Raw genomic sequence first — 23,384 nt, forward strand, 5'->3', positions numbered from 1 at the left:
CGTTGCTGGAGTACTGCACCAGCCCCACCCGGGTGCCCTGGGTGGAGACGTCCAGCGCGTCCACAATGTTATTGACAAACTTCTTCACCAGCTCAAAGTTCTCAGGTCGCACACTTTTGGAGCCATCAATGACAAAGACCAGATCGATGTTGGCTCGGCTGCACTCTGGGTGAAAGAACAAGATCCCACGTTACAAGAGGGGTGGCTGGAATGAGGTGGGGAGGCATGGGGGACTGGAGAGGCAAGTGGGAAAGGGGCTACAGGTGGGTGTTTGGAGGGTTGACGGTGGGATGGGAAAATCCAGTGACGCAGATTGGAAATGGGGAGAGAAGGCTTGGTTGACTTGGAAAGGGTTAAAAGGGGGTATTGGTGGGCTAAAGGAGGTAGGGTTGAAATGGGAAGAGAGGGTTGCTGAGTTGGAAAGGGTGTAGAGAGGGGTTAGTGGGATTAAAAAGGGGTAGAGGGGAGTTAGCAGAATTGGAAGGGGTAGAGGGGAGTTAGCAGTATTGGAAGGGGTAGAGGGGTTGGTGTAAGTGGAAAGAGTAGAGCGAGATCAGTAGGGCTGAAAGGGGTAGAGAGGGCAGGTAGGGTTGGAAATGGGGTGAGAAGGGTGGATATGTAGAGGGTATTGGTAGGGTTAGGAAGGAGTAAGGGGTTATTGGTGGGGTTGGAAAGAGGGAGACAGTGGTTGGTGGGGATAGAAAATGGTAGAAAGGAGTTGGTGGGGTTGAAGGGGGTAGAGAATATTGCTAGGTTTGGAGTGATAAGCTTGGAAAGATTGGGGTGCTGGTAGGCCTGAAAGGGGTTAGAGCTACCGGTTGCCAAATTGGGTGTTCATTGGCATTAAAAGGGAGGTGGGATTAACCTAAGGTTCATTTTTAACTGGCGTGAACACAATGGGTCAGTTGAATGCCCAGAAGCAAATATTTCCATCACTCTGGAGCCAACAGAGGATCAGTCTGCTGAACGGGCTTCCAGCCCTGCAGTAGTAGCAGATGTGTTGTGTGGTCTGGTGCTGGGGCAGGGTAGGTGAGGTCACTAGGAAGAGTACTCACTGTTACAGGTCTTTCCGTCCACGTTGAGTTGTCTCCCCGTGGGACAGATGCAGAAGTACGAGCCGGGTGTGCTGACGCACTGAAATTCACAGCCATGTTCCACAGTGTTACACACATTAACAGCTGCAAAACAAAACCCTCAAGACCTTAGGAGATCAATCGTCACTGATGCACGACAGCTGCCCCTGGATCCTGGGGACTAACATCTGGGTGCTTTTCATTTACAACCTCTTTACATAGAACATATAAACATTACAGCACAGTACAGGTCCTTTAATCTACTCTAACACTTCCCTCCCACATAGCCCTCCATTTTTACTTTCATTCATGTGCCTATCTAAGAGTCTCTGAAATGCCCCTGATGTATCTGGCTCTACCACACCCTCAGCAGTGTGTTCTGTGTACCCCCCCCCCCCCACCCCATGCTCTGTGTAGAAAAAACTCTGACATCCCTCCCATACAGGTTGCCTCACAGGTAGATAGGGTAGTTAAGAAAGCTTATGGGGTGTTAGCTTTCATAAGTCGAGGGATAGAGTTTAAGAGACGTGATGTAATGATGCAGCTGTATAAAACTCTAGTTAGGCCACACTTGGAGTACTGTGTCCAATTCTGGTCGCCTCACTATAGGAAGGATGTGGAAGCATTGGAAAGGGTACTGAGGAGATTTACCAGGATGCTGCCTGGTTTAGAGAGTATGGATTATGATCAGAGATTAAGGGAGCTAGGGCTTTACTCTTTGGAGAGAAGAAGGATGAGAGGAGACATGATAGAGGTGTACAAGATATTAAGAGTGGACAGCCAGCACCTCTTCCCCAGGGCACCACTGCTCAGTACAAGAGGACATGGCTTTAAGGTAAGGGGAGGGAAGTTCAAGGGGGATATTAGAAGAAGGTTTTTCACTCAGAGAGTGGTTGGTGCGTGGAATGCACTGCCTGAGTCAGTGGTGGAGGCAGATACACTAGTGAAGTTTAAGAGACTACTAGGCAGGTATATGGAGGAATTTAAGGTGGGGGTTTATATGTGAGGCAGGGTTTGAGGGTCAGCACAACATTGTGGGCTGAAGGGCCTGTACTGTGCTGTACTATTCTATGTTCTATACCTTTTTCCAGTCACCATAAATTTATACCTTCTTATAATTAGCCATTTCAGTCCTTGGAAAAGGTTTCTGACCAGCCACTCAATCTCTGCCTCCTCTCATCTTTTACACCTCTATCAAGTCATCTCTTATCCTCCAAGGAGAAAAGCCCTAGCTTAAAGACTCATAAGACCTTAAAATTACATGTTTAAAAGACATTTGGACAAGTCCGATGTTTAGGATGTTGGTGAGGTCTGATCTGGAGAAGTGTGTGTAGTTTAGGTCGCCTACCTACAGGAAAGATGAAAATAAGATTGAAAGAGTACAGAGAGAACTTACAAGGACGTTGCGGGGACTGCAGGATCTAAGTTGTAAGGAAAGATTGAATAGGTTGGAACTTCATTCCCTAGAATGCAGACGATTGAGAGGAGATTTGATAGAGGTATGCAAATTTATGAGGGGTAGAGATGGGATAAATGCAAGCAGGCTTTTTCCACTGAAGTTGGATGAGACTACAACTAGAGTTCATGAGTTAAGGGTGAAAGGTGAAAAGTTTAAGGGGACTATGAGGAGAAACTTCTTCACTCAGAGGGTCATGAGAATGTTGAATGATCTGCCAGCAAAAGGGGTGGATGCGATATCAATTTCTATATTTAAGAGAAGTTTGGATAGGTACATGGATGGGAGGGAGATTGATGGGGATAGGCGGTTTGATTTAGGGTGGCACAGTAGTGTAGTGATTATCACAACGCCTCACAGTACCAGCGACTCGGATTCAATTCCCGCCACTACCTGTAAGGAGTTTGTACGTTCTCCCCGTGACTGTGCAGGCTTCCTCTGGGTGTTCATTTTTCCTTCCACAGTTCAAAGACATACTGGTTAGTAGGTCAATTGGTCATTGCAAATTACCCTGTGATTAGGGAAGGGTTAAATCGGGGGTTGCTGGGCGGTGCAGCTTGAAGGGCCGGGATGGCCTGTTCCGCACTGTATGTCAATAAATAAATAAATAAACAAAATAGTTTGGCATGGACTAGATGTGCTGAAGGGCCTGTTTCTGTGCTGTAGTTTTCTATCTCTATGTCTGTGATAGGAGTAGCTTCGAGGGATATGGATATAATAAACAGGATTAGTTTATCTCTTAGACCGACAACTTGGTTACAATGGACAGGATGGGATGAAGGATTTATTCTCCATGCTGTACAACACTCTCCGAATTTGTCAGGGCAGCCTCCATTCCTTCTCCCTTGTACGTTTGCCCAGCATGAACTTAAAAGTACTTAAGCTAATCCCAAAGTCCGCTTTCTTACCATATGAAAGAAAGCAAGAATATCTCAAGTCACTGCTGCCCAATAAATATTTTATCATGTAGTTTCACATCATCGCCACGATAACCCCGCTCCTCCCTCAACGTCTGGCTGTTCTGATTCCTGCCAATATCGTACCAGGGTCAGAGTGTTGCCTTGAAATCGTTCCAGTTCAATAGACGACAAGAAGACCTTGGTCTTAAGGAACCAGGCAGAGCAACCCAAGTCATCTTGGGTAAACTTTTATTGTGATGCCCTGGAATGCACTGCCAGCTAGGAAGCAGATTTAATAGAATTTCAGTAAATTATTAATGTGTCAATAAGTGTTCTTGCAGCTTTCTCTTGCCTCTGAATAAGTACATTAGAAGCTACTTATCAAGAATCACAATGGATCAAGGGATCAAGAATGGAACACAAGGCCACTTCAGCCCGTTCCAGTACGCAGGAAGATTTCGGAGGCATGCTGAATGGAAACAAGCCCTTCAGCCCGACTGAGTCCATGCTAGATTATTAAGATTGTTGGAAACCACTGTTTTTTTTAAATAATACTTTTTATAAGAGTTGTACTTTTTAGCAAACATGTACTTTCACACACACTGGCAGAAAGGGATATAGCAGCTAAACTACCAGTTTATCACTATTCTCATTTTTCTTCGTCTATGTATTAGCATATTACCAAAGTGATGTAATAGTTTTAATTATGTAGCCTATAATCTAATTCACCTCTATCTAAGGAATTTTGCTGATCTTGTCTATAACAGTGAGAGATTTTTCAGAAGTGCTATTCAGCACTTCAGAAGTGCTTCCTCTTTATTCTTTTATCTTTGCATTAATTCCACTCTTAGCATCGTTTCTCAGCTCCTTATTTAGTTTGCTCGGTATTTTTATGCTTGTTAGTACTCTAAAATGAACTAAAATCTTAAAATTACGACTACTCATCATTCTCGACTCTTGGATGAAACCTAAGGATCAGGAATTAAATGGAGATCAGCAAGATCAGGGATCAACTTTATTCACCGTATACTATATACATTTACATGCATTACGAATTTGCTATGGAGTGTTGGTGTGACATGCAACAATAAAACAACATTCAACAATCATAAAGAATTATATTAAAGAAAGTTATAGGTTAAAGTACTAGTTTATTAGTGCACCAATCCTAGACTAATCCCATTTTATTCTCCTTGTGTTTTCATCAATTTCCCCCAGATTCTACCAGTATCTGACACACAGCAATGTTCAAATTTCCAGTATATTTATTATCAAAGTGCAGTCAAACATTTTAATCCCTATTCTCATTCTGACATGTCAGTCCATGGCCTCCTGTTGTGCCAAGATGAGGCCGCCCACAGTGTGGAGGAGCAACACCTTATATTCCAACCTGATGTATGAATATCAATTTCTCCTTCCGGTAAAAAGAGTCCCTCCCCCGTCCCTCTTCTTCTATTCCCCACTCTGGCTTCTCACCTGCCTATCAGTGCCCCCTGGATCCCCTCCTCCATCCCTTTCTCCTATGGTCCACTCTCCTCTCCTATCAAATTCCTTCCACTCCTGCCCCTTTACCTTTCCCACCCACCTGGCTTCACCTATCACCTCTTAGCTATCGTCCTTCCCCTCTCCCCACTTTTTTTCATTCTGGCATCTTCCCCCTTCCCTTCCAGTGCCGAAGAAGGGTTTCAACCTGAAACGTTGACAGTTTATTCATCTCCATAGTTGTTGCCTGGCAGCATCAATGGAAATGAATAAACAGTCAACATTTTGGGATGAGACCTTTTATCAGAGGTGGAAAGGAAGGGGGAGGGGGAATAGGTGAGACCAGATGAGGGGGAAGGTGGGTGACTGGGGAGAGGGAGGCTAAAGAAAGAAGCTGGGAGGTGATAGGTGGAAGAGGTGACGTCTGAAGAAGGAAGAATCTGATTGGAGAAGTGAGTGGACCATGGGAGAAAGGGAAGGAGGAGCTGCTGCATAGCTGTAGCTGCCATCTTGCATGACATGTACAGATTGACAAATGAGGGACAGCTTGAAATTAGCCAGAAGTCGGAGGTCCCAAAATCCCACCATGGTCTCACATTACCTTTACAGGTTTTACCATCGTTCTGCAGTTCAAAGCCGTCCCGGCATGTGCAGTAGTACCCATTGAGGACATTCACACAGTCGTGTTGGCAGCTGTGGTTCCCGAACGAACAGTAATTTATCACTACAGAAAGGAAAGATTTGGACAGGCTAAGCTTCTATATACCGTAATCCAGAGGATTAAACCCTCCCTTGGTCAGGGTCGACCACAGATGTTGCGTCCTAGCTGTCTATGCAAGGCAGGCCAATACGATATGGAGAGCAAGCCGTTACCGATGCACCATCAATAACTCACTCTGAGACGTAAAAGCGAGGTATCGGCTTTTATTGACTGGAAGAAGGAACATGCAGTGGTTGACCACCATACTACATCCTGGAGACAGAGAGGCCGGGCTCAGACCTCAATCGCCTTTATACAGGGGTCTGTGGGAGGAGCCACAGGAGCAGTCATCGGGGGCGTGTCCAGACAGGTTTATGTAGTTCACCACAGTTACCCACGTAGCAGACTCCCCTCCCCCCACGCAGCTAATGAATGCAAAGGAACAGTAGAGACCGATACAGTTCGAGACCAGCAAAGTCGCAGGAGTTGCCAGCCGGTGTTGGACTCAAAGTAGATCTACTTCCAGGACTCCAGCTCTGGATCTTTCCTCAGGGTTTACTCCCAAAGCCTTCCCCGTGAGTGGGTACAGCCGCAAAGCAGCAGAGGTTTGAGATCAGAGTTTTCTTTCTCCTAGATGAGCTGCCAGCCATGGCTAATGGGCCCCATCTGCCCGAAGTGGCTGGTTTTAAGGTGCCAGTAATGGGCCTTTGCCCCTTCTGCCAGTAGAAGTGGCTCTGCCAGGCTTAATAGCTAAAACACACATGAAGGCCAGAGGATTGTATTGAAATGGAAGTTAGTCCTGAGGGCACTTTTAAAAGGGTGGGCATGGGAAGGATGTTTCTGGAGGGGGCATCTAGAATTCGGGAAATGAAGAATCCTAGGACAACATTTTTGGACAGTTATCTTACAAATTCTCGAGTATGATTGCCCTTTAACATTTAGATTTAATTGCTTATTAACAACTGAAATCTATATCATGATTTATATTTCAATATGCAGATCATGGGATTCAAGTTAACAAGGTTTCTCGTGGATCAACTGTCAACAAAAATTGCATTTTTTTTGTTCATACTTCAGAATGGTTTGGTGATAGAGACGGAAACTATACTTGTGCACAAGCACACTCAGTGGCCACTTTATGAGCTACACCCGTACACCTGCTCGTTAATGTAAATACCTGCATCTTGTGGCAGCAACTCAGTGCATAAAAGCACGCAGACATGGTCAGGAGGTTCAGTTGTTGTTCAGACCGAACATCAGAATGGGGAAGAAATGTGACCTGAGTGACTCTGACTGTGGAATTGGAATGATTGTTGGTGGTTTGAGTATCTCAGAAACTGCTGATCTCCTGGGATTTTCACGCACAATAATCTCTAGAGTTTACAGAGAATAGGTTTTAAAGGAGAGGTGTGAGCCACAAAAAAAGGGCTACCCAGGTATGAAAGTGTTAAACAACAGTCTCTGGAATTTCCAGAGGGTTTGCAGTTAACAACAACACCCAGTTCACTGGGCTGAAAACGCCTCGTTAATGAGAGAGGTCAGAGGAGAATGGCCAGACTGCTCCAAGCTGACAGGAAGGTGACAGTAACTCAAATAACCACGAGTTACAACACTGGTGTGCAGAAGAGCATCTCTGAATGCACAACATGTCGAACCTTGAAGTGCATGGGACACAGCAGCAGAAGACCACGAACATAGACTCAGTGGCCACTGAGTGTAATTAAAGTGTGATTGAGGAATGAGTTTTCAGAGCCCACTTAACAGCAGTGACAGGAGTTTGCCCATGCTCTAACCACTCCATGTCCCCCTCAGCGGGTGCCCTGCTACTCACTGCTACAGGTCTTCTGGTCCTGGTTGAGGGTGTAGCCAGGACGACAGCGACAGTAGTACGAGCCGGGGGTGCTGACGCAGACGTGCTCACAGCCATGGTCTCCCTGGTCGCAGAGATTGACAGCTGGAAAGGGAAAGTGGTGATGGGTAAGTTTGTGAGGAGAGGTAGCAATAACATAGATTCACTGTTTCAAACGTTGATTCAGTGTGATACACTCTAGCAAAAGCGTACAAACCCATGTTAGACCATAAGACCACAAGATGTCGGAGCAGAATTAGGCCATTCGGCCCATCAAGTCTGGTCTGCCATTTCATTATTATCCCTCTCCATCCCATTCGCCTGCCTTTTCCTGTAACCTTTGACACCCCGATTAATCAAGAACCTATCAACCTCTGCTTTAACTATACCCAATGACTTGGCCTCCATGGCTGTCTGTGGCAGTGAATTCCACAGATTCACCACCATGGGACCATAACACAGAGGAGCAGAATTAGGCCATTCAGCCCATTGAGTCCTCTCTACCATTTCATCATGGCTGAACCCGGATCCCTTTCATCCCCTTCTGGCTAAAGAAATTCCTCCTCCATCTCTGTTATGAAATAGTTGTCCCTCTATTCTGAAGCTGTGGCCTCTGGTCCTAGACTCCACTACAGGAAATATTGTCTCCACATCTACTGTCTGTAGACCAGGGCCTCCCAACCTTATTCATGCCATTAACCGAGGGGTCCATGGACCCCTGGTCTGAACCCTGTTCTTCAATGCTAACACTGCACACTACAGTACCACATGCTGGTGTAGTGGTCACAGGGTGGTGTAGTGGGTAGTGGTTAGTCTGATGCTTTACAGTGCCAGCGATGGGAAATTCAGCGTTCACTTCCCACCATCCATTCCTCCCCTCACCCCTCCCCTCCCAAGACCATGCTTTTCCTCTGGAGACACCAAACGTAAACAAGAGATTCTGCAGATACTGGGAATCCAGAGCAACACACACAAAATGCTGGAGGAGCTCAGCAGGTCAGGCAGCATCAGAATGGAATGAACAGTGAAATGTTTCGGGCAGAGACCCTTCGACACGACTGTAAAGGAAAGGGGGAGGAAGCCAGAAATGTCCTCTGTGTGCTTTGGTTTCCTCCTACTTCCAAATACGTACGGGTTATGGCTAGTGAGTTGTGGGCATGCTATGTTGGCACTGGAGGCATGGTGATGCTCCCTGGCCTGCCCCCAGCACAATCTCTGCAGATCTGTTTGGTGCAAAGGACAGATGTCACTGTATGTTCCAATGTACATCTGACAAATAAAACTAATCTTTAAAGATCTTTATCATTCATTGGGCAACTCAGGTTCGTTGGGCTAGAAGGCCCTGTTGCCATGCTGTATCTCTAAATAAAATCTTAAAATATCCGTCTCGCCACAGGTGATTAAAAAAAAGATTGGGACAAATAAGACCGTAAAACCATAAGACAGGGGAGCACAATTAGGCCATTCATCCCATCGAGTCTGCTCCATCATTTAATCGTGGCTGATCCTTTACTCCTGCCTTCTCCCCTCAGGGGCTGAAGTGTATAAATTGCAGTCGCGGTTAAGAACAGTGATGTGCGGTAGCAGCAGTGAGTGATGGAATACTGACCACTGCAGGTTCTCTGGTCCTGGTTGAGTCTGAAACCCTGGTGACAGCTGCACCTGTACGATCCTGGGGAGCTGATGCAAATCTGTTCACAGTCGTGGTCTCCGTGGGAGCAAAGGTCAATGGCTGTAGACAGACACACAGAAAATTAGAGGAGTTTCCAGCAAATCTTTTTCATGCGGTTTTTTAATCCTCTCACCTGTGCTTTCAACACTTGTCCCATCTATTGTGAAGTTGAAGTGCTCTAAGACTACACACAGTACTAGGCACACGCCGTATGTTGCTAGGCTGCCCAACAGTACTCTGTCTGCCAATGTGGAGCAGAGAGTGAGTTTGTAAATCTGGCGAGAGCAAATGATGTTGGGAATGGTGAGGGGTAGAGGGCCATGGGAGGGGTGTGGGACAGGTGGCTGAGAAGGAGTGCTAGGGGTGGGGCGCGGTCCAGGTCCAGACACACCAACCCTGAGACTCCAGGCAAGGTCATTTGATTGCAAACAATTGGTTTATTGATCATTACAGAATGTCTCTCTGGTGCTTCCTGCTCCCACCCCTCTCCCATCCCCTCTTCCCAACTGTTGTGTCTATGCAACTACATATCAATGAAATAAAAGCACACACGTGCGAGATGACTTTAACTGGTGTAGTCACATTGCAGCGAGAGAGAGATCAATACACATGCTCAGACAACAATCCATATGTAGTGCTAATGGGGAGTCATTGCTCTAAAAGAAATAGATCCATACAATACTCTTCCTCCCCCTTTAGATTAATGCGACTTAAAACTGTATATGTACAAACTTTCCAATTTCCCTTTCTTAAACCCATATTCCAAATAAACATGCTTTCACAACAACAGTCCATAACAAATTTCACAGTGGCGCTCTGTTTCTTCCAGGATAATGCCTCTGGACCTGTGGAGTGGCAGCAGGTTGGCAGGTGTTTTATCAATGATAATGGCCTCATCGTCCCTCTGGACCAGTGAGGTGGCAGCAGGTTGGCAGGTGTTTTATCAATGATAATGCCCTCATCGTCCCTCTGGACCAGTGAGGTGGCAGCAGGTTGGCAGGTGTTTTATCAATGATAATGCCCTCATCGTCCCTCTGGACCTGTGGGGTGGCAGCAGGTTGGCAGGTGTTTTATCAATGATAATGCCCTCATCGTCCCTCTGGACCAGTGGGGTCGCAGCAGGTTGGCAGGCGTTTTATCAATGATAATGCCCTCATCGTCCCTCTGGACCAGTGGGGTCGCAGCAGGTTGGCAGGTGTTTTATCAATGATAATGCCCTCATTGTCCCTCTGGACCTGTGGGGTGGCAGCAGGTTGGCAGGTGTTTTATCAATGATAATGCCCTCATTGTCCCTCTGGACCTGTGGGGTGGCAGCAGGTTGGCAGGCGTTTTATCAATGATAATGCCCTCATCGTCCCTCTGGACCAGTGAGGTGGCAGCAGGTTGGCAGGCGTTTTATCAATGATAATGCCCTCATCGTCCCTCTGGACCTGTGAGGTGGCAGCAGGTTGGCAGGTGTTTTATCAATGATAATGCCCTCATCGTCCCTCTGGACCAGTGAGGTGGCAGCAGGTTGGCAGGCGTTTTATCAATGATAATGCCCTCATCGTCCCTCTGGACCAGTGAGGTGGCAGCAGGTTGGCAGGTGTTTTATCAATGATAATGCCCTCATCGTCCCTCTGGACCTGTGGGGTGGCAGCAGGTTGGCAGGCGTTTTATCAATGATAATGCCCTCATCGTCCCTCTGGACCTGTGGGGTGGCAGCAGGTTGGCAGGCGTTTTATCAATGATAATGCCCTCATCGTCCCTCTGGACCAGTGGGGTCGCAGCAGGTTGGCAGGCGTTTTATCAATGATAATGCCCTCATCGTCCCTCTGGACCTGTGGGGTGGCAGCAGGTTTGGTAGGTGTCTTGTCCAAGACAACGTTCTCAGTTTCCAGTTTCACGTTGCTGTCAGTGACACGATCATCACTGAGAGGTAAGTCAGGTGGATCCAATGTGTCCATCTTGTTAGATGCAATCAACTCCGGTGTGTTCTTCGGTTGAGCATCCAGTATCTGGTCCACATGATGTCTCCATGTTGGATCTCCAACATCCACTGTGTATATCGGTGGTCCAGTTCTTGAAGCTATCCTTTCAGGTGTCCAATTATCTTCTCAGTAATCATGTGCTAGGACTTCCTGGCCAATCTTGAAGCTCCTTGCTGCTTCACTTGGCAACTAGTTGAAATGTTTATTCTGCACTTCCCTCTGTAGATCTTGTTTCGGGAGGTCTATGTGAGATCTCAGATTCTGTTCATGAACAGCATTGCAGGTGTTTGATTTGTTGTCGCATGAACAGAGTTCCAAGTCACAAAAAGGAAGTTGTCCACATTGTGCTGTAGAGAAATGTTCTCCTTATCCATTGTTTTAATGGACTTCTTGGATAAACCTATCAGCGAACCCATTCATTGCTGGGTGGTGAGGAGCTGACTTGAAATGTCTGATGCCATTTTTCTTCATGAGCAGTTGGAGCTCCTCTGACGTGTATTGTGGTTGTGGTTGTGGGTTGATACTCACTTTGAAATGCTCACATACTGCGGATTCCAACCTTTTCTTTCTTGATCACCAGGACAATGGGCATGGCTTGGAGAGAATTCCAGATGCCTCCAAACTCTGCAGTTCAGTATCCACTTTAGGATGTAGTGCATAAGGCACTGGATGTGCTTTATGAAATCTTGCTAATACTGTTTCATCCAGTTCAATTCTGGCCTTCATGCCATCCCCTTCTCAAACACCTTCTCATTAGCATTAATCAGCTCTGACAGTCTCTGGTTAGTGCTGGGCTGTCGTTGTCTGTTGATGACACATTGAGAGCTTTGATTGTGTACCAGTTATGTGCAAAAAGCGCTGGCCCCCCCTCTTTTCAACACATAAAGCTCTAACTGTTGTGCTTGGCCTCCATATGTCACATTTACTTTCAGTTTGCCTTTGGGAGACACATTTTTGCCTGTGTAGGTCTTTAGCATCACTGAGGTCTTCTCAAATGGTATCTTAGAAAACAGTCTGTTGTAGACATACTCTGGAATTATGGACAAAGCGGATCATGATCCAGCTCCATTTTCAATTTTAACCGGACACATCTATTGTGATCCAGATGAGTTTGTGATCTTTTTCAGTAATACTATACATGGCAGCTCTGTGTTGTCTGATTCTGTTTCACATTCGGTCACTTTATGCACTTGCTTAGTTTTGTATTTGAAGCTTTTCACTCGGTTGTGCTTTTTGTCTGCCTTGCACACTCTCTCTACATGACCTTGTGTGTGACACTTTCTGGAAACTTTTTCTTTGAACCAACAGTCGTTTGCATCATAAGAGGATTTGACACATCAATAACATTTTTGGCTTTTTGCAGCATTCAAGGATATTTTGTGCATTTCACATTCTAACCTCCTTTTCTGTAGTTCTGCTGCATCCTTTGCTGCGGTCTCTAATGATATTGCCATGGTCAATGCCCATTCTACGGTTAGGTCTTTTTTGGACAGAAGCCTCTTTTGAGTGCTTTGACTATACGTGCCACATACAAGCCTATCCCTTAATGTAGCAGAAAGTTCATCTCTAAAGTCTCAGTACAGTGAAAGTTTGCGCAGTTCTGCAATGTATTCAGAAATGCTTTCATCCTTTGATTATTCTTCTTGTAAAATTTAAATCTCTCATCTATTACCAACCGTTTAGGGCTCAATAGATTTTGTAAAATTGTAACAGTTTTGTTGATTGTCTTGCTTGCTGGCTTTTCAGGAGTTTCTAAGTTGAGTAAGAGACCGTACGTCCTGGCACCCATTAAGCTAAGAAGTGTGGGGCTTTTCTTTTCCTTCTCCACACTGTTCGCGTTACAGTACAGTTCCACCCTCTCGATATATGACTTTCAGCCTTCATTAGCACTATCAAGTTCATCAACTTTCCTGACTAAAGCCAGCACCACATTATTTTCACCTTAGCTTTGCTAGTTGTGTGTACAATGCTGTATCCATGCAGATCTTTGTTAGCGTCCGTGACGGCCTAAATCGTACTGTTTAACTCTTTCCTGTTGCTGTCTCGTCCCATAACTGTCGGTGCAGTTTGTGGTATTTCCTGACATTCAGGTTCGTACTCATCGCCGATTTGTTGTATTTTCCCAACTACATATCAACTAAATAAAATAAGACATGTGGGATATGTCTTTAACTGGTGTATTCACATTGCAGCGAGTGAGAGAGGGAGAGAGAGTGCAATGTGCATGTGTAGACAACAGTCCATATGTAGTGCTAAGGGGAGTCAATGCTTTAAAAGAAATAGATCTATACATTACACCAACCATGATTCCCTTCTCCATATCCCATTCCCACTCTCAGTTCACAATAGACCCATATCACTCACATATGTCATGAAATTTGATTTTTTTATGGCAGCAGTACAGTGCAATCATTAAATCACTAGAGTACTGTGCATAAGACTTTTGCACAGTACCGTATGAGTTAATTAGAGTTTTATTGTCATTGGTGAGGACAATGAGAGTGCCGTGCCACTCTTTTCAGTGTAAAACAGCACACTGACAATTCAATTACAAAAAACACAGTGACTAAATTTAAAATAACGTCTGAGTTATTTAGAATGACATCTCAGTTACAACTGAATTAAAAACAAGCAACTCTAATCTCTTTCAGTTGCATGACAGCCCTGGGGAAAAAGTGGTAGAAGTCGGAACAGGTGATCACAAATCTGACAAATCTGTTGAAATTCTTTGAAGAAGTAACAAGCTGGGTAGACAAAGGAGAATTCACCATTCTCCATCCCCCATTCCTGTTTCCCCCTCTCACCTTACCTGCTCATCACCTCTCTCTGGTGCTCCTCCCCCTTTCCTTTCTTCCATGGTCTTCTGTCCTCTCCTATCAGATTCCCCCTTCTCCAGCCACTTATCTCTTTCACCAATCGATTTCCCAGCTCTTTACTTCACCCTCCCCTGATTTCACCTATCATCTACCATCTTGCACTTCTGCCTCCCCTCCCACCACCACCTTAGTCGGATCTCATTTTCCTTTTCAGTCCTGATGAAGGGTCTTGGCCTGAAGCATCAACTATTTACTCTTTTCCATAGATGCCTTCAGACCTGCTGAGCTCCTGCAGCATTTTGTGTGTGTTGCTTTGGATTTCCTGCATCTACAGATTTTCTCATGTTTGACAATTGGTGGATGTTGTGTACTTGGATTTTCAGAAGGCCTTGGACAAGGTGCTACACATAGGCTTCTCAACAAATTAAGAGCCCGTGGTATTACAGGAAAGATACAAGCATGGATAGATCATTGGCTGATTGGCATGAGGCAAAGAGTGGGAACAAGAGGAGCCTTTTCTGGTTCACTGCTGGTGGCTAGCAGTGTTCCACAGCGGTCTTATGTTCCGACTGCTTCTTTTCATGTTATATGTCAATGATTTGGATGATGGAATTGATGGCTTTGTGGCCAAGTTTGCTGACAAAACGAAGATAGATGGAGGGGCAGAGTGGTTTGAGGAAACAAAAAGGCTACAGAAGGACTTAGACAGATTAGGAGAATGGGCAAAAGGTGGCAGATGGAATGAAGTGTTGGAAAGTGTATGGTCATGCACTTTGGTAGAAGAAATGAAAGGGCTAACTATTTTCTAAATGGAGTGAAAATTCAAAAATCTGAGGTGCAAAAGGACTTGGGAGTACTTGTGCAGGATTCCCTTAAGGTTAATTGCAAATTGGGTCAATGGTGAGGAAGGCATTTCAAGAGGACTAGACAATAAAAGCAAGGATGTAATGTTGAAATTTTATAAAGCCCTGGTGAGGCCTCACCTGGAATATTGTGAGCAGTTCTGTGCCCCTTACATAAGAAAGGATGTGCTGATATTAGGAAGGGTTCAAAGGAGGCTCAAGAAAGTTATTCTGGGATTGAAAGTCTTGTCATATGAGGAGCATTTGATGGCTCTGGGCTTCTACTCACTGGAATTCAGAAGACTGAGGGGGGATCTCATTGAAACCTATCAAACATTGAAAAGCTCAGTAGAGTGGATGCAGAGAGGATGTTTCCTATGGTGAAGGAGTCTTAGACCAGAGGACATGGAGAGGGTCCTCTCAGAATGGAGATAAGGAGGAATTTCTTTAGCCAGAGAGTGGTGAATCTATGGAATTCATTGCCACAGGTGTCTGTGGAGGCCATTGATGGGTATATTTAAGGTAGAGTTTGATAGATTCTTGATTAGTCAGGGCATGAAGGGATATGGGGAGAAAGTAGGAGACTGGGGCTGGGAGGGAAAATGGATCAGCCAAACTGAAATTGCAGATCAGACTCAATGGGCCAAATGGCCTACTTCTGCTCCTAATATACTATGGTCTTAACACTGGGGTGATATGTTGTGAGCCCGTTGTAGATGCCATGAGTTGTTGATGGTTTCCATATCTGGTACCTGTATCCCAATGACACTCTGTGCAGTCCTAATGACTTGTTGAGAAGCCTTTTAGTCAATCCTGCCGCAGCTACTGTACCATACTGTCATGCAGTAGGTCAGTATGCTCTCAATTACAAACTGATAAAGGTTTACCAGCAGCTTTTGGGGCAGATTTTCTCTCTTTAAACTCCTAAGATAGTACAGGCACTGCTGAGCATTCTCTCCTATCAAGTATAATACAGTTCAATAAGACACAACAACCCCCACCCACTATCAAGATCATCTTCAAGGGATGGCATCTCAAGGAGGCGGTATCCATCGCTGAGGATCCTCACCATCTGGGGAGGAGGTACAGGAGGCCTAAGACCCACACTCAGTGATTCAGGAACGGCTTCTCCCCCTCCCGATCTCTGAACATCTGTGTTGTTCTGCTGAACAAATGGACACGCTATGTTAGCGCTGGAATGTGTGCTGATGCTTGTGGATGCCACCCGCACATCATTAGGTTGCGCTGGTTGTTGAAGCAAACCATGCATTGTGCAGCATGTTTCGATGTACGCCTGACAAATAAATTAATCTGAATCACAACCCATGAACACTACTGTGATCTTTTTTTGCACACCACTTATCTATTTTGCATTTTAAAGCAATTGTATGTTCTTTGCACAGTACTGCTTCCACAAAACACATTTCATGATGTATAGGTCATAAGACCATAAAACTCATGAGCATAATTGGGCCATTCGGCCCATTGAGTCTGCTCCACCATTCCATCATGGCTGATTTATTAGTGCTGATCATCTTCTCCAGGTAAGGAGCACCATGAGCTTGTAATGCAAGAAATACAAGAGGTAGAGGAGGAGAAGAGGTTAGCTAAAACAGCTGGCCTGGCCAAACAAGGGGCTTGGACCTGGTGGGAAAGTGTTGAACAACGACATCTATCTTGGAATGTCCTGTGGCAGATAGAACCGCTCCGCATTTCTTTTCTATACAGAGCAGTGTATGACCTGCTCCCAACACCTGCCAACCTCAGCACCTGGTATGAAGATAAGACAGACAGGTGTGCTGCTTGTGGCGAGAAGGGAACACTTCAGCATACTTTGAGTGCATGCAGAGTCAATCTTTCCAGCAGCATGTACACTTGGAGACATAACGATGTTCTCAAAGTTGTAACAGAAGTGGTTGAGCAGAGAGTACTGCAGCACAACTTATCTCATGCCCCATGCTGCACAGAACATCGCATATCATTTGTGAAAGAAGGCTCCAAGACAAGGGTGTACAGTGCAGGCCCACGATCACGCATACTTTCTTCAGCCAATGATTGGTGTGTCAAGGGCGACCTGGATGGGAAAGGCAGTTTCCCGGAGCGAATAGTTTTCAGCACATTGCGTCCAGATATAATCGTCTGGTCTGACACCAGCAGAGAAGTGGTTATTGGTGAACTCACAGTCCCCTGGGAAGACAACATCGATGAAGCACATGAGTGCAAGTTAACCAAGTGTGCAGAATTAAGATCAGAGTGCGGAGACAGAGGGTGGAAGGTCTCATTCTATCCATTCGAAGTAGGGTGCCGTGGCTTTATTGCGTTCACTTTCCAGAAGTGGCTGCGTGACCTTGGCTTCACTAGAAGAGAGATCAAGTCAACCAGCAGGGCTGTAGCTGAGGCAGCAGAGGCAGGATCATCATGGGTGTGGACCAAGTACGTCCAGAGGGGCAGATAGTCGGACAGTGTATCCATCTTTTGTAAACTCTTCAGTAGCTGCATAGACACCTGAAGAGTAGACTATCTGTTGGATGGAAGCGACCAACAACTCCGATAGAGGCAGATGCCAAGTTGTTAAGCTCATCAGTGGGAGGTGGTGCTTTAGCACTGCTGGCCCACCACCTCCAGGGAGTCTTGATCATAAGCGGCCGAAACTCCTGAGGACAGGTGGCAGATCAACTGATGATCCCACTGATGGTAGCACAGGACAGTTAACATCTTAGTCCACGTGTATTTTCACTTCACTTCACTTTCAATCCCACTACCCTGCCTTCTCCCCGTAACCTGTGACATCCTGACTACCAGCCTCTGCTTTAAATATGCCCAGCGATTTGGCCTCCACAGCTGTCTGTGGAAACAGATTCCACAGATTCACCACCCTCTGGCTAAAGAAATTTCTCCTCATCTCTGCTCTAAAGAAATGTCCTTGTATTCTGAGGCAGTGTCCGCTGGTCCTAGACTCCACTATAGGAAACATCCTCTCCACATCACTGAACTGACTCAGGTCAGTGATAATGAGCTTCCTTCTGATCCTGATATCACCACTGCAGATTCGGTACACCAAACACCCCCGACTGTACCTGCACACGTCTTCCTGTCTGGGTTCAGCACGTAACCCTCACGGCAGGCGCAGTGGAACGATCCAGGGCTGGAGACGCAGATGTGTTGACAGCCGTGACTCCCGTCAGCACACAGGTCCTGAGCTGGAAAGTTAGACAGATACATCAAACTCAGGTGATCGTCTTATCCCGAGGTAAAAGCAGGATTAGTAGATGAAGTTTATGTTAAGGCAGGGTGCATAATCTGATCAACCATTCCCGTTACCCCCCCCCCCCCCCCCCCCACCTTCTGTAGCTATTACCCCTACCACTGCATTGCACTGTAAACACGCTGCTTATAATGTTTACTTTGTAAATACATGCTGGCACTTCAGTATTTCTGCACATTCTACTCCATATCAGTAGAGAGCGCTCATTAAATGCACTCCTCTCACACACACAAACATTGCCTTGTCATGCTGCTGTCATTATGCTGAGTGTGTGCACTTCAATGTCGTCCCCTCTACGTTCTCATAATGAGCCCTAAACTGAGCCGATGCACTCGGGTTGGCTTTATCCTGCCATTCGTGGTGGAAAATTCCATCTCTTTAGTAAATGTATGTTTTTTGTACACTGTATTTAAGGTGGACACTTCTGTGTATTTAGTAATATGATTGCAACTCCAGTGTGGGGTGGATCATATTCTCATTCAAGTGTAGTCATAAGTTAACTTTGTGGGTAATTAAAGATGGTTTGTCCTGGTGTCAAATAAAAAGGAGCTCTTCACCTTCAGTGAGAGAGAGAGAGAGAGAGAGATCGGGGCTGCTAGGAGTTTACACTGGACACAAATAAGTCTGGAGCTATTCATGAGTTTTCATGTAGATATCATTTTGTAATTATTGGCATTTTTCTTCTCACTAAATTTTGTGTTCAGTTTTTGCCACATCTATTAAACACCCTTGTACTGAAGTGCTAAGCGACTCCAGCCATTTCATCTTTGATCGTAACCCACTGTACTTTAACCTCTAACTTTATTCTTATATCATTCTTTATCCTTTACAAGTGTTGAACGTTGCTGTTTCTTGTTACATGTAACCCAACAGGGTAAATTCCGAACACATGCAAACGTATATGGCGGAAGAGCTGATCTTTGATCCAGTATAACTGTGGATCCAAACAGACTGGAGTGTAATGCACAGAACAACTGGCTGTGATCATCCATTCATTAGCGAGGGTGTTATATACTGTTTACCCAGAGTAGCACTCAGTCTCTGTGTATCTCTGCTATCTCTGTGGAAGTGTGTCCGACAGTGATCGGGATGCATTATACACAGGTATAAGATGGCGCTGGTGAAGTACAGCGACGACTTGCTGACAACAAACACACCTTTTAACTACTTTATTACTCAGACTTTTTCTGGTGAACGATCACTGCAATCAATAGGCAGTAACTTCCCTTTTGGAGTTGAGCTTCTGAACCGCCTGTACGACGTGAGGTGTGAACTGAAGGTGAAGGATGGTGCAGCTTGGTGGGGACGGGCCAGGCTGAGCCGGCGGGGTTCCAGTCCGGGCCCAAGATCAGGGTATGAGCCAATGTTTTGGTCATTCCTAGGGTGGACTTGGAGGTGATGCAAAACAGTAGAACTGAGGTGAGGCAAGTTGAAGCAGCAGGGCTCGAGCCCGAGAGCGAGGAATGACCTGCTGTTTGGCTGATTTAAGCACCAGGGCCAGAACTGAAAGGTTAGGTACAGGCCAAACCAAGCTGATGAGGCCCAGGCCCGAGAGCATACTGAAGTGGCAGGGGATGGGTCCGAGAATGAGGAATGACCCAAGGTTTCAATAATTCAAGCGCCGTGATAGATTGAAAAGGTCGGGGTGTCAGGGCTGGAGGTGAGGATCAGGCCAGTGTTTAGCTTACTAGTGTTTACAAGTCTTTGCATTGAATTGAGGCTGTGGCCTGCAGCTAACAGGCTCCTGGATCAGCTGTGTCTGGCTTCGTGGCTGTGAACTCACTTTCATGAACTTCGGTTCTGAAAGTTATTTGCTTAATTTTGTTGTTTGGACAATTTGTTATTTTTTCCTGAACATTGGGTGCTTGACAGTCTTGTATTTTTAATGGGCATTTTTTTTTTGTTTTCTGGCTGCCTATAAGGAAACAAATCTCAAGGTTATATATAGTATACATACATTGATAACAAATGCACTTTAAACTTTGAGCTATTGGAGTGTGTTGTCTACAAAGATAAAAGAATCAATGTCACAAATGATACCCAGAGGCATCACATAAAGAGAGGAACATTATCTGGGATGGGGAATGTAGAGAGTAGGGTCAATGAAATGGAATATAAGACATAGGAGAAGAATTAGGCCATTGGGCCTGTCCAGTCTGCTCCACCATTCCATCATGGTTGATCTATTTTTCTTCTCAAACCCATTTTCCTGCCTTCTCTACGTAACCTTTCACACCCTTATTAGTTAAGAACATATCAATCTCCATTTTAAATATACCCATTGACTTGGTCTCCAGAGCCATCCGGGGCAATGAATTCCATAGATACACTGCCCTCTCGCTAAAGAAATTCCTCTTCATCTTTATTCTAAAGGGACATTCTGAGGTTGTGCCCTCAGATCGTAGACTCCCCCACTATTGGAAACATCCTTCCCTTGTCCATTCAAGCCTTTCAATTTCCATAGGTTTCAATATAAACTCTCTCGAGCACTTTGGTTCTGTATTTGTTTATCACATACCACATAATTTGTCCTGGAAAGTCTTTGCAAATTGTTCGATCAGGTCAAAGGACTCAACCAAGAAGACGTGTTCCTCAAGAGGCAAGGAGGCCATGGCTCTGAGGGAGCTCATCTCTGCCCTCTGCACTCCGACAGCGTAGATCTCGATACCAGCTTCGCGAGCCCTGGCTGCCACCTCCGTGACCCTGTCCTGGGGCCTCCCATCTGTCACAATGATGGCGACCCTTGGGATCTTCATTGACAGAGGCCGGGCTCCTTCCCGCTCAGTGAAGGCAACGTTCATGGCGTACTGGATGGCCAGCCCGGTCATCGTGCCTTGGGCCAGTGGGATCACCTCCTTGATGCTTTTGATCATGTCCTCCTTCTTCTGGAATGTCTTGAAGGAGAAGACGTTCTCAATCTGGCTGGAGTACTGGACCAGCGCCACCCTGCTGGCATCAGGTCCCACGGTCAAGAAGTTGATCATGTCAATGACGAAGTTCCTCATCAACTCAAACTCAAAGGGTCGGACACTCCTGGAGCTGTCAATGACAAACAGCAGATCAATGGGGCCAGTCGTGCATCTTCTATCTGTAAAGGAAGACAGGACAGTTGACAGCAGAACACAGAACAGTATAGCACAGGAACAGGCCTTTCAGCCCACAATGTTGTGCTGAGCTAAATAAATTAGTAATCAAATGACCAACTGAACGAATCCTTTCTGCCTACACATCCCAATCTTTCCATTTCCCTCATATTTATGTGCGTATCTTAACATCCTGCCTCTACCACCACCCCAGGCTGTGTATTTCAGGCACCCAGCAATCTTTGTGTAATTATCTTGCCCCTTGCATCCCCTTTGAACCTACCCCCTCTCACCTTGAATGCATGCCCTCTGGTATTAGACATTTCAAAAGATATCGTCCATCTACTCTATCTATGCCTCGCATAACCTTATAAATGTTTATCAGATCTCCCCTCACTCTCTGCTGTTCCAGAAAAAAATAACCCAAGTTTGTCCAACCGCACGCGCCCTCTAATCCAGGCAGCATGCTGGTAAACCTCTTCCGCACCCTCTCCAAAGTCTCGACTTCCTTCCTATAATGGGGAGACCAGAACTGTGTGCAATATCCTAACTAGAGTTCTATAAAGCTGCAACTTCTATCACTTCCCTTCTTTTCTTTGTTGTCTTTCCCACACTGGTTGTACACCCATTTGGATGCAACCTTTCACTGATACTATTATGGTTATTGGATTTATTGGGTATGCCTGCAAGAAAATGAACCTCGGGGCTGCATATCAGGTTTGATAATGGATTTGCTTTGAGCTTTGCAACTCAGTGGCTTGACTAATAATGACAAGCATGCCATACACCTTCTTTATCATACGCCTTCGGGGATCTATGAACAATGAGGCATTATACCAAGCCCAAGACCCAGCCCCTCAGTTACAGAAAGACTTTGCTCTTCAATTCAAAACTCTTTCCTCACCTGCAGCCATTTCATCCCGCATCTTTATATGTTTAATCCTGGCCGTCTGAACCCCATCCATGAGCAGAACTTTCGTTATTAGGAATAAGGCGGCTGCCAGTGGAAGCTTCATCTTTCAAAGCAAGGACGGGATTGACAGAGAGAGACAGACACACACCTAGAGAGCAAAGAAAGGGAATCATTTAACCCTGCAAAAGCCAGGATTGAACACTGAACCACTGGTTCTCATGCCTTACTCTGTCTGGTAACTGATAGTTGGAGGGCAGTGGGAATGTTTAAAATTAATCAAAGGGATGGTCATATCATTGGAAGAGACAATATCAGCATAGCAATTCATCACTTTACCGTTTTCATCAATCGGGTTTAATTCTGCTGTTGTCTGTAAGACATTTGTATGCTCTTCCTGGGATCGTGTGGGTTTCCTCCAAGTGCTCTGGTTTCCTCCCACATGCCAAAGACGTACAGTTAGGGTTAGTAAGTTGTGATGGTGTTGAAGTGTGACCAGCATGCTTTTCACTGAGATGATTTGATATAAAACGACATATTTCACTGTATGTTTCGATATCCTGATGTTTATGTGATAAACAAAGCTAATCTTTATCTTTCTTTGGAAGTTGAGGTAGTACAAGGTATAAGTCTTGCCCCCCTCCTGTAACAGGAGCTACAGGAGCATGAGGTCCTCTCCCAGTAAGTTCAAGGACAGTTACTTCCCTTCACCCATTTGGTTCTGGAGACAACCAACACAACCCTGATCACCACAGTTGAGCAACACTATAAACACAAGAGATTCTGCAGATGCTGGAAATCTCGAGAAACACGCACAAAATGCTGGAGGAACTCAGCGGGTCAGGAGAAGAAGAAACTGTCGGATTTTCTGACTGAGACCCTTTATCAGGGACTTCAATGAGACTCAGCCCTTACTTCGCTTTGTTGAGTCCATTTTCCACCAGCAACAAGGAGGGGCATTGCTCTGTGGGGGGGGGGGGAGGGGTAGGTTGGGAGGATGGGGGGGAGGGCATGGTCTGAAAGAAGAATGGAAGTTTTAAGGCTACACCAAGAGCCATATTAAGTCGGTGAGCACGATGGCGAATGGGATTCAGTGTAAGATAAGCTGTGGTGGAAGAGTTTTGAATGTTTATAAAGCAAAGTTGGAATTTGAATAATAAACAAGAAATTTCTCAGCAGGTCAGGAGATGTTTCAAGTCAAAGGGTTTTGCAATGAGTTGCAATGAAAGGTCAACAAACATAAATATTAACTCCCTCTTCTTCTCCACAGCCTGACCTGCTGAGCATTTTTATTTCTCATTTCCAGCATCTGCAGTATTTTGCTTTAATGTTTGATCGGTAAATGAGTTCAAGTGAACAGAGAGTGG

General features: G+C 45.5%; 1 protein-coding gene across 4 annotated transcripts in view; it reads right to left on the minus strand.

The window, feature by feature from the left end:
* matn4 (matrilin 4) overlaps positions 1-23,384 on the minus strand; it is a 62,074-nt gene that overhangs the window by 8,804 nt on the left and 29,886 nt on the right. For 3 of the 4 annotated variants that reach the window (XM_073062159.1, XM_073062158.1, XM_073062157.1), the window contains 8 exons: positions 22,012-22,168; positions 20,543-21,112; positions 17,837-17,959; positions 9,069-9,191; positions 7,442-7,564; positions 5,512-5,634; positions 1,056-1,178; positions 1-165 (listed from right to left, as the gene is read on the minus strand). The exon at positions 1-165 is cut by the window's left edge and continues 249 nt beyond it. In XM_073062159.1, coding sequence (XP_072918260.1) covers positions 1-165; positions 1,056-1,178; positions 5,512-5,634; positions 7,442-7,564; positions 9,069-9,191; positions 17,837-17,959; positions 20,543-21,112; positions 22,012-22,123 — 1,462 coding nt within the window. In that variant the 5' untranslated portion in view covers positions 22,124-22,168. Of the gene's footprint in view, positions 166-1,055; positions 1,179-5,511; positions 5,635-7,441; positions 7,565-9,068; positions 9,192-17,836; positions 17,960-20,542; positions 21,113-22,011; positions 22,169-23,384 lie in introns of those variants that run through there. The other variant, XM_073062161.1, reaches the window with a different exon arrangement.

The sequence above is a fragment of the Hemitrygon akajei genome, chromosome 11 (genome assembly GCF_048418815.1).
Source record: "Hemitrygon akajei chromosome 11, sHemAka1.3, whole genome shotgun sequence".
Lineage (NCBI taxonomy): Eukaryota > Metazoa > Chordata > Chondrichthyes > Myliobatiformes > Dasyatidae > Hemitrygon > Hemitrygon akajei.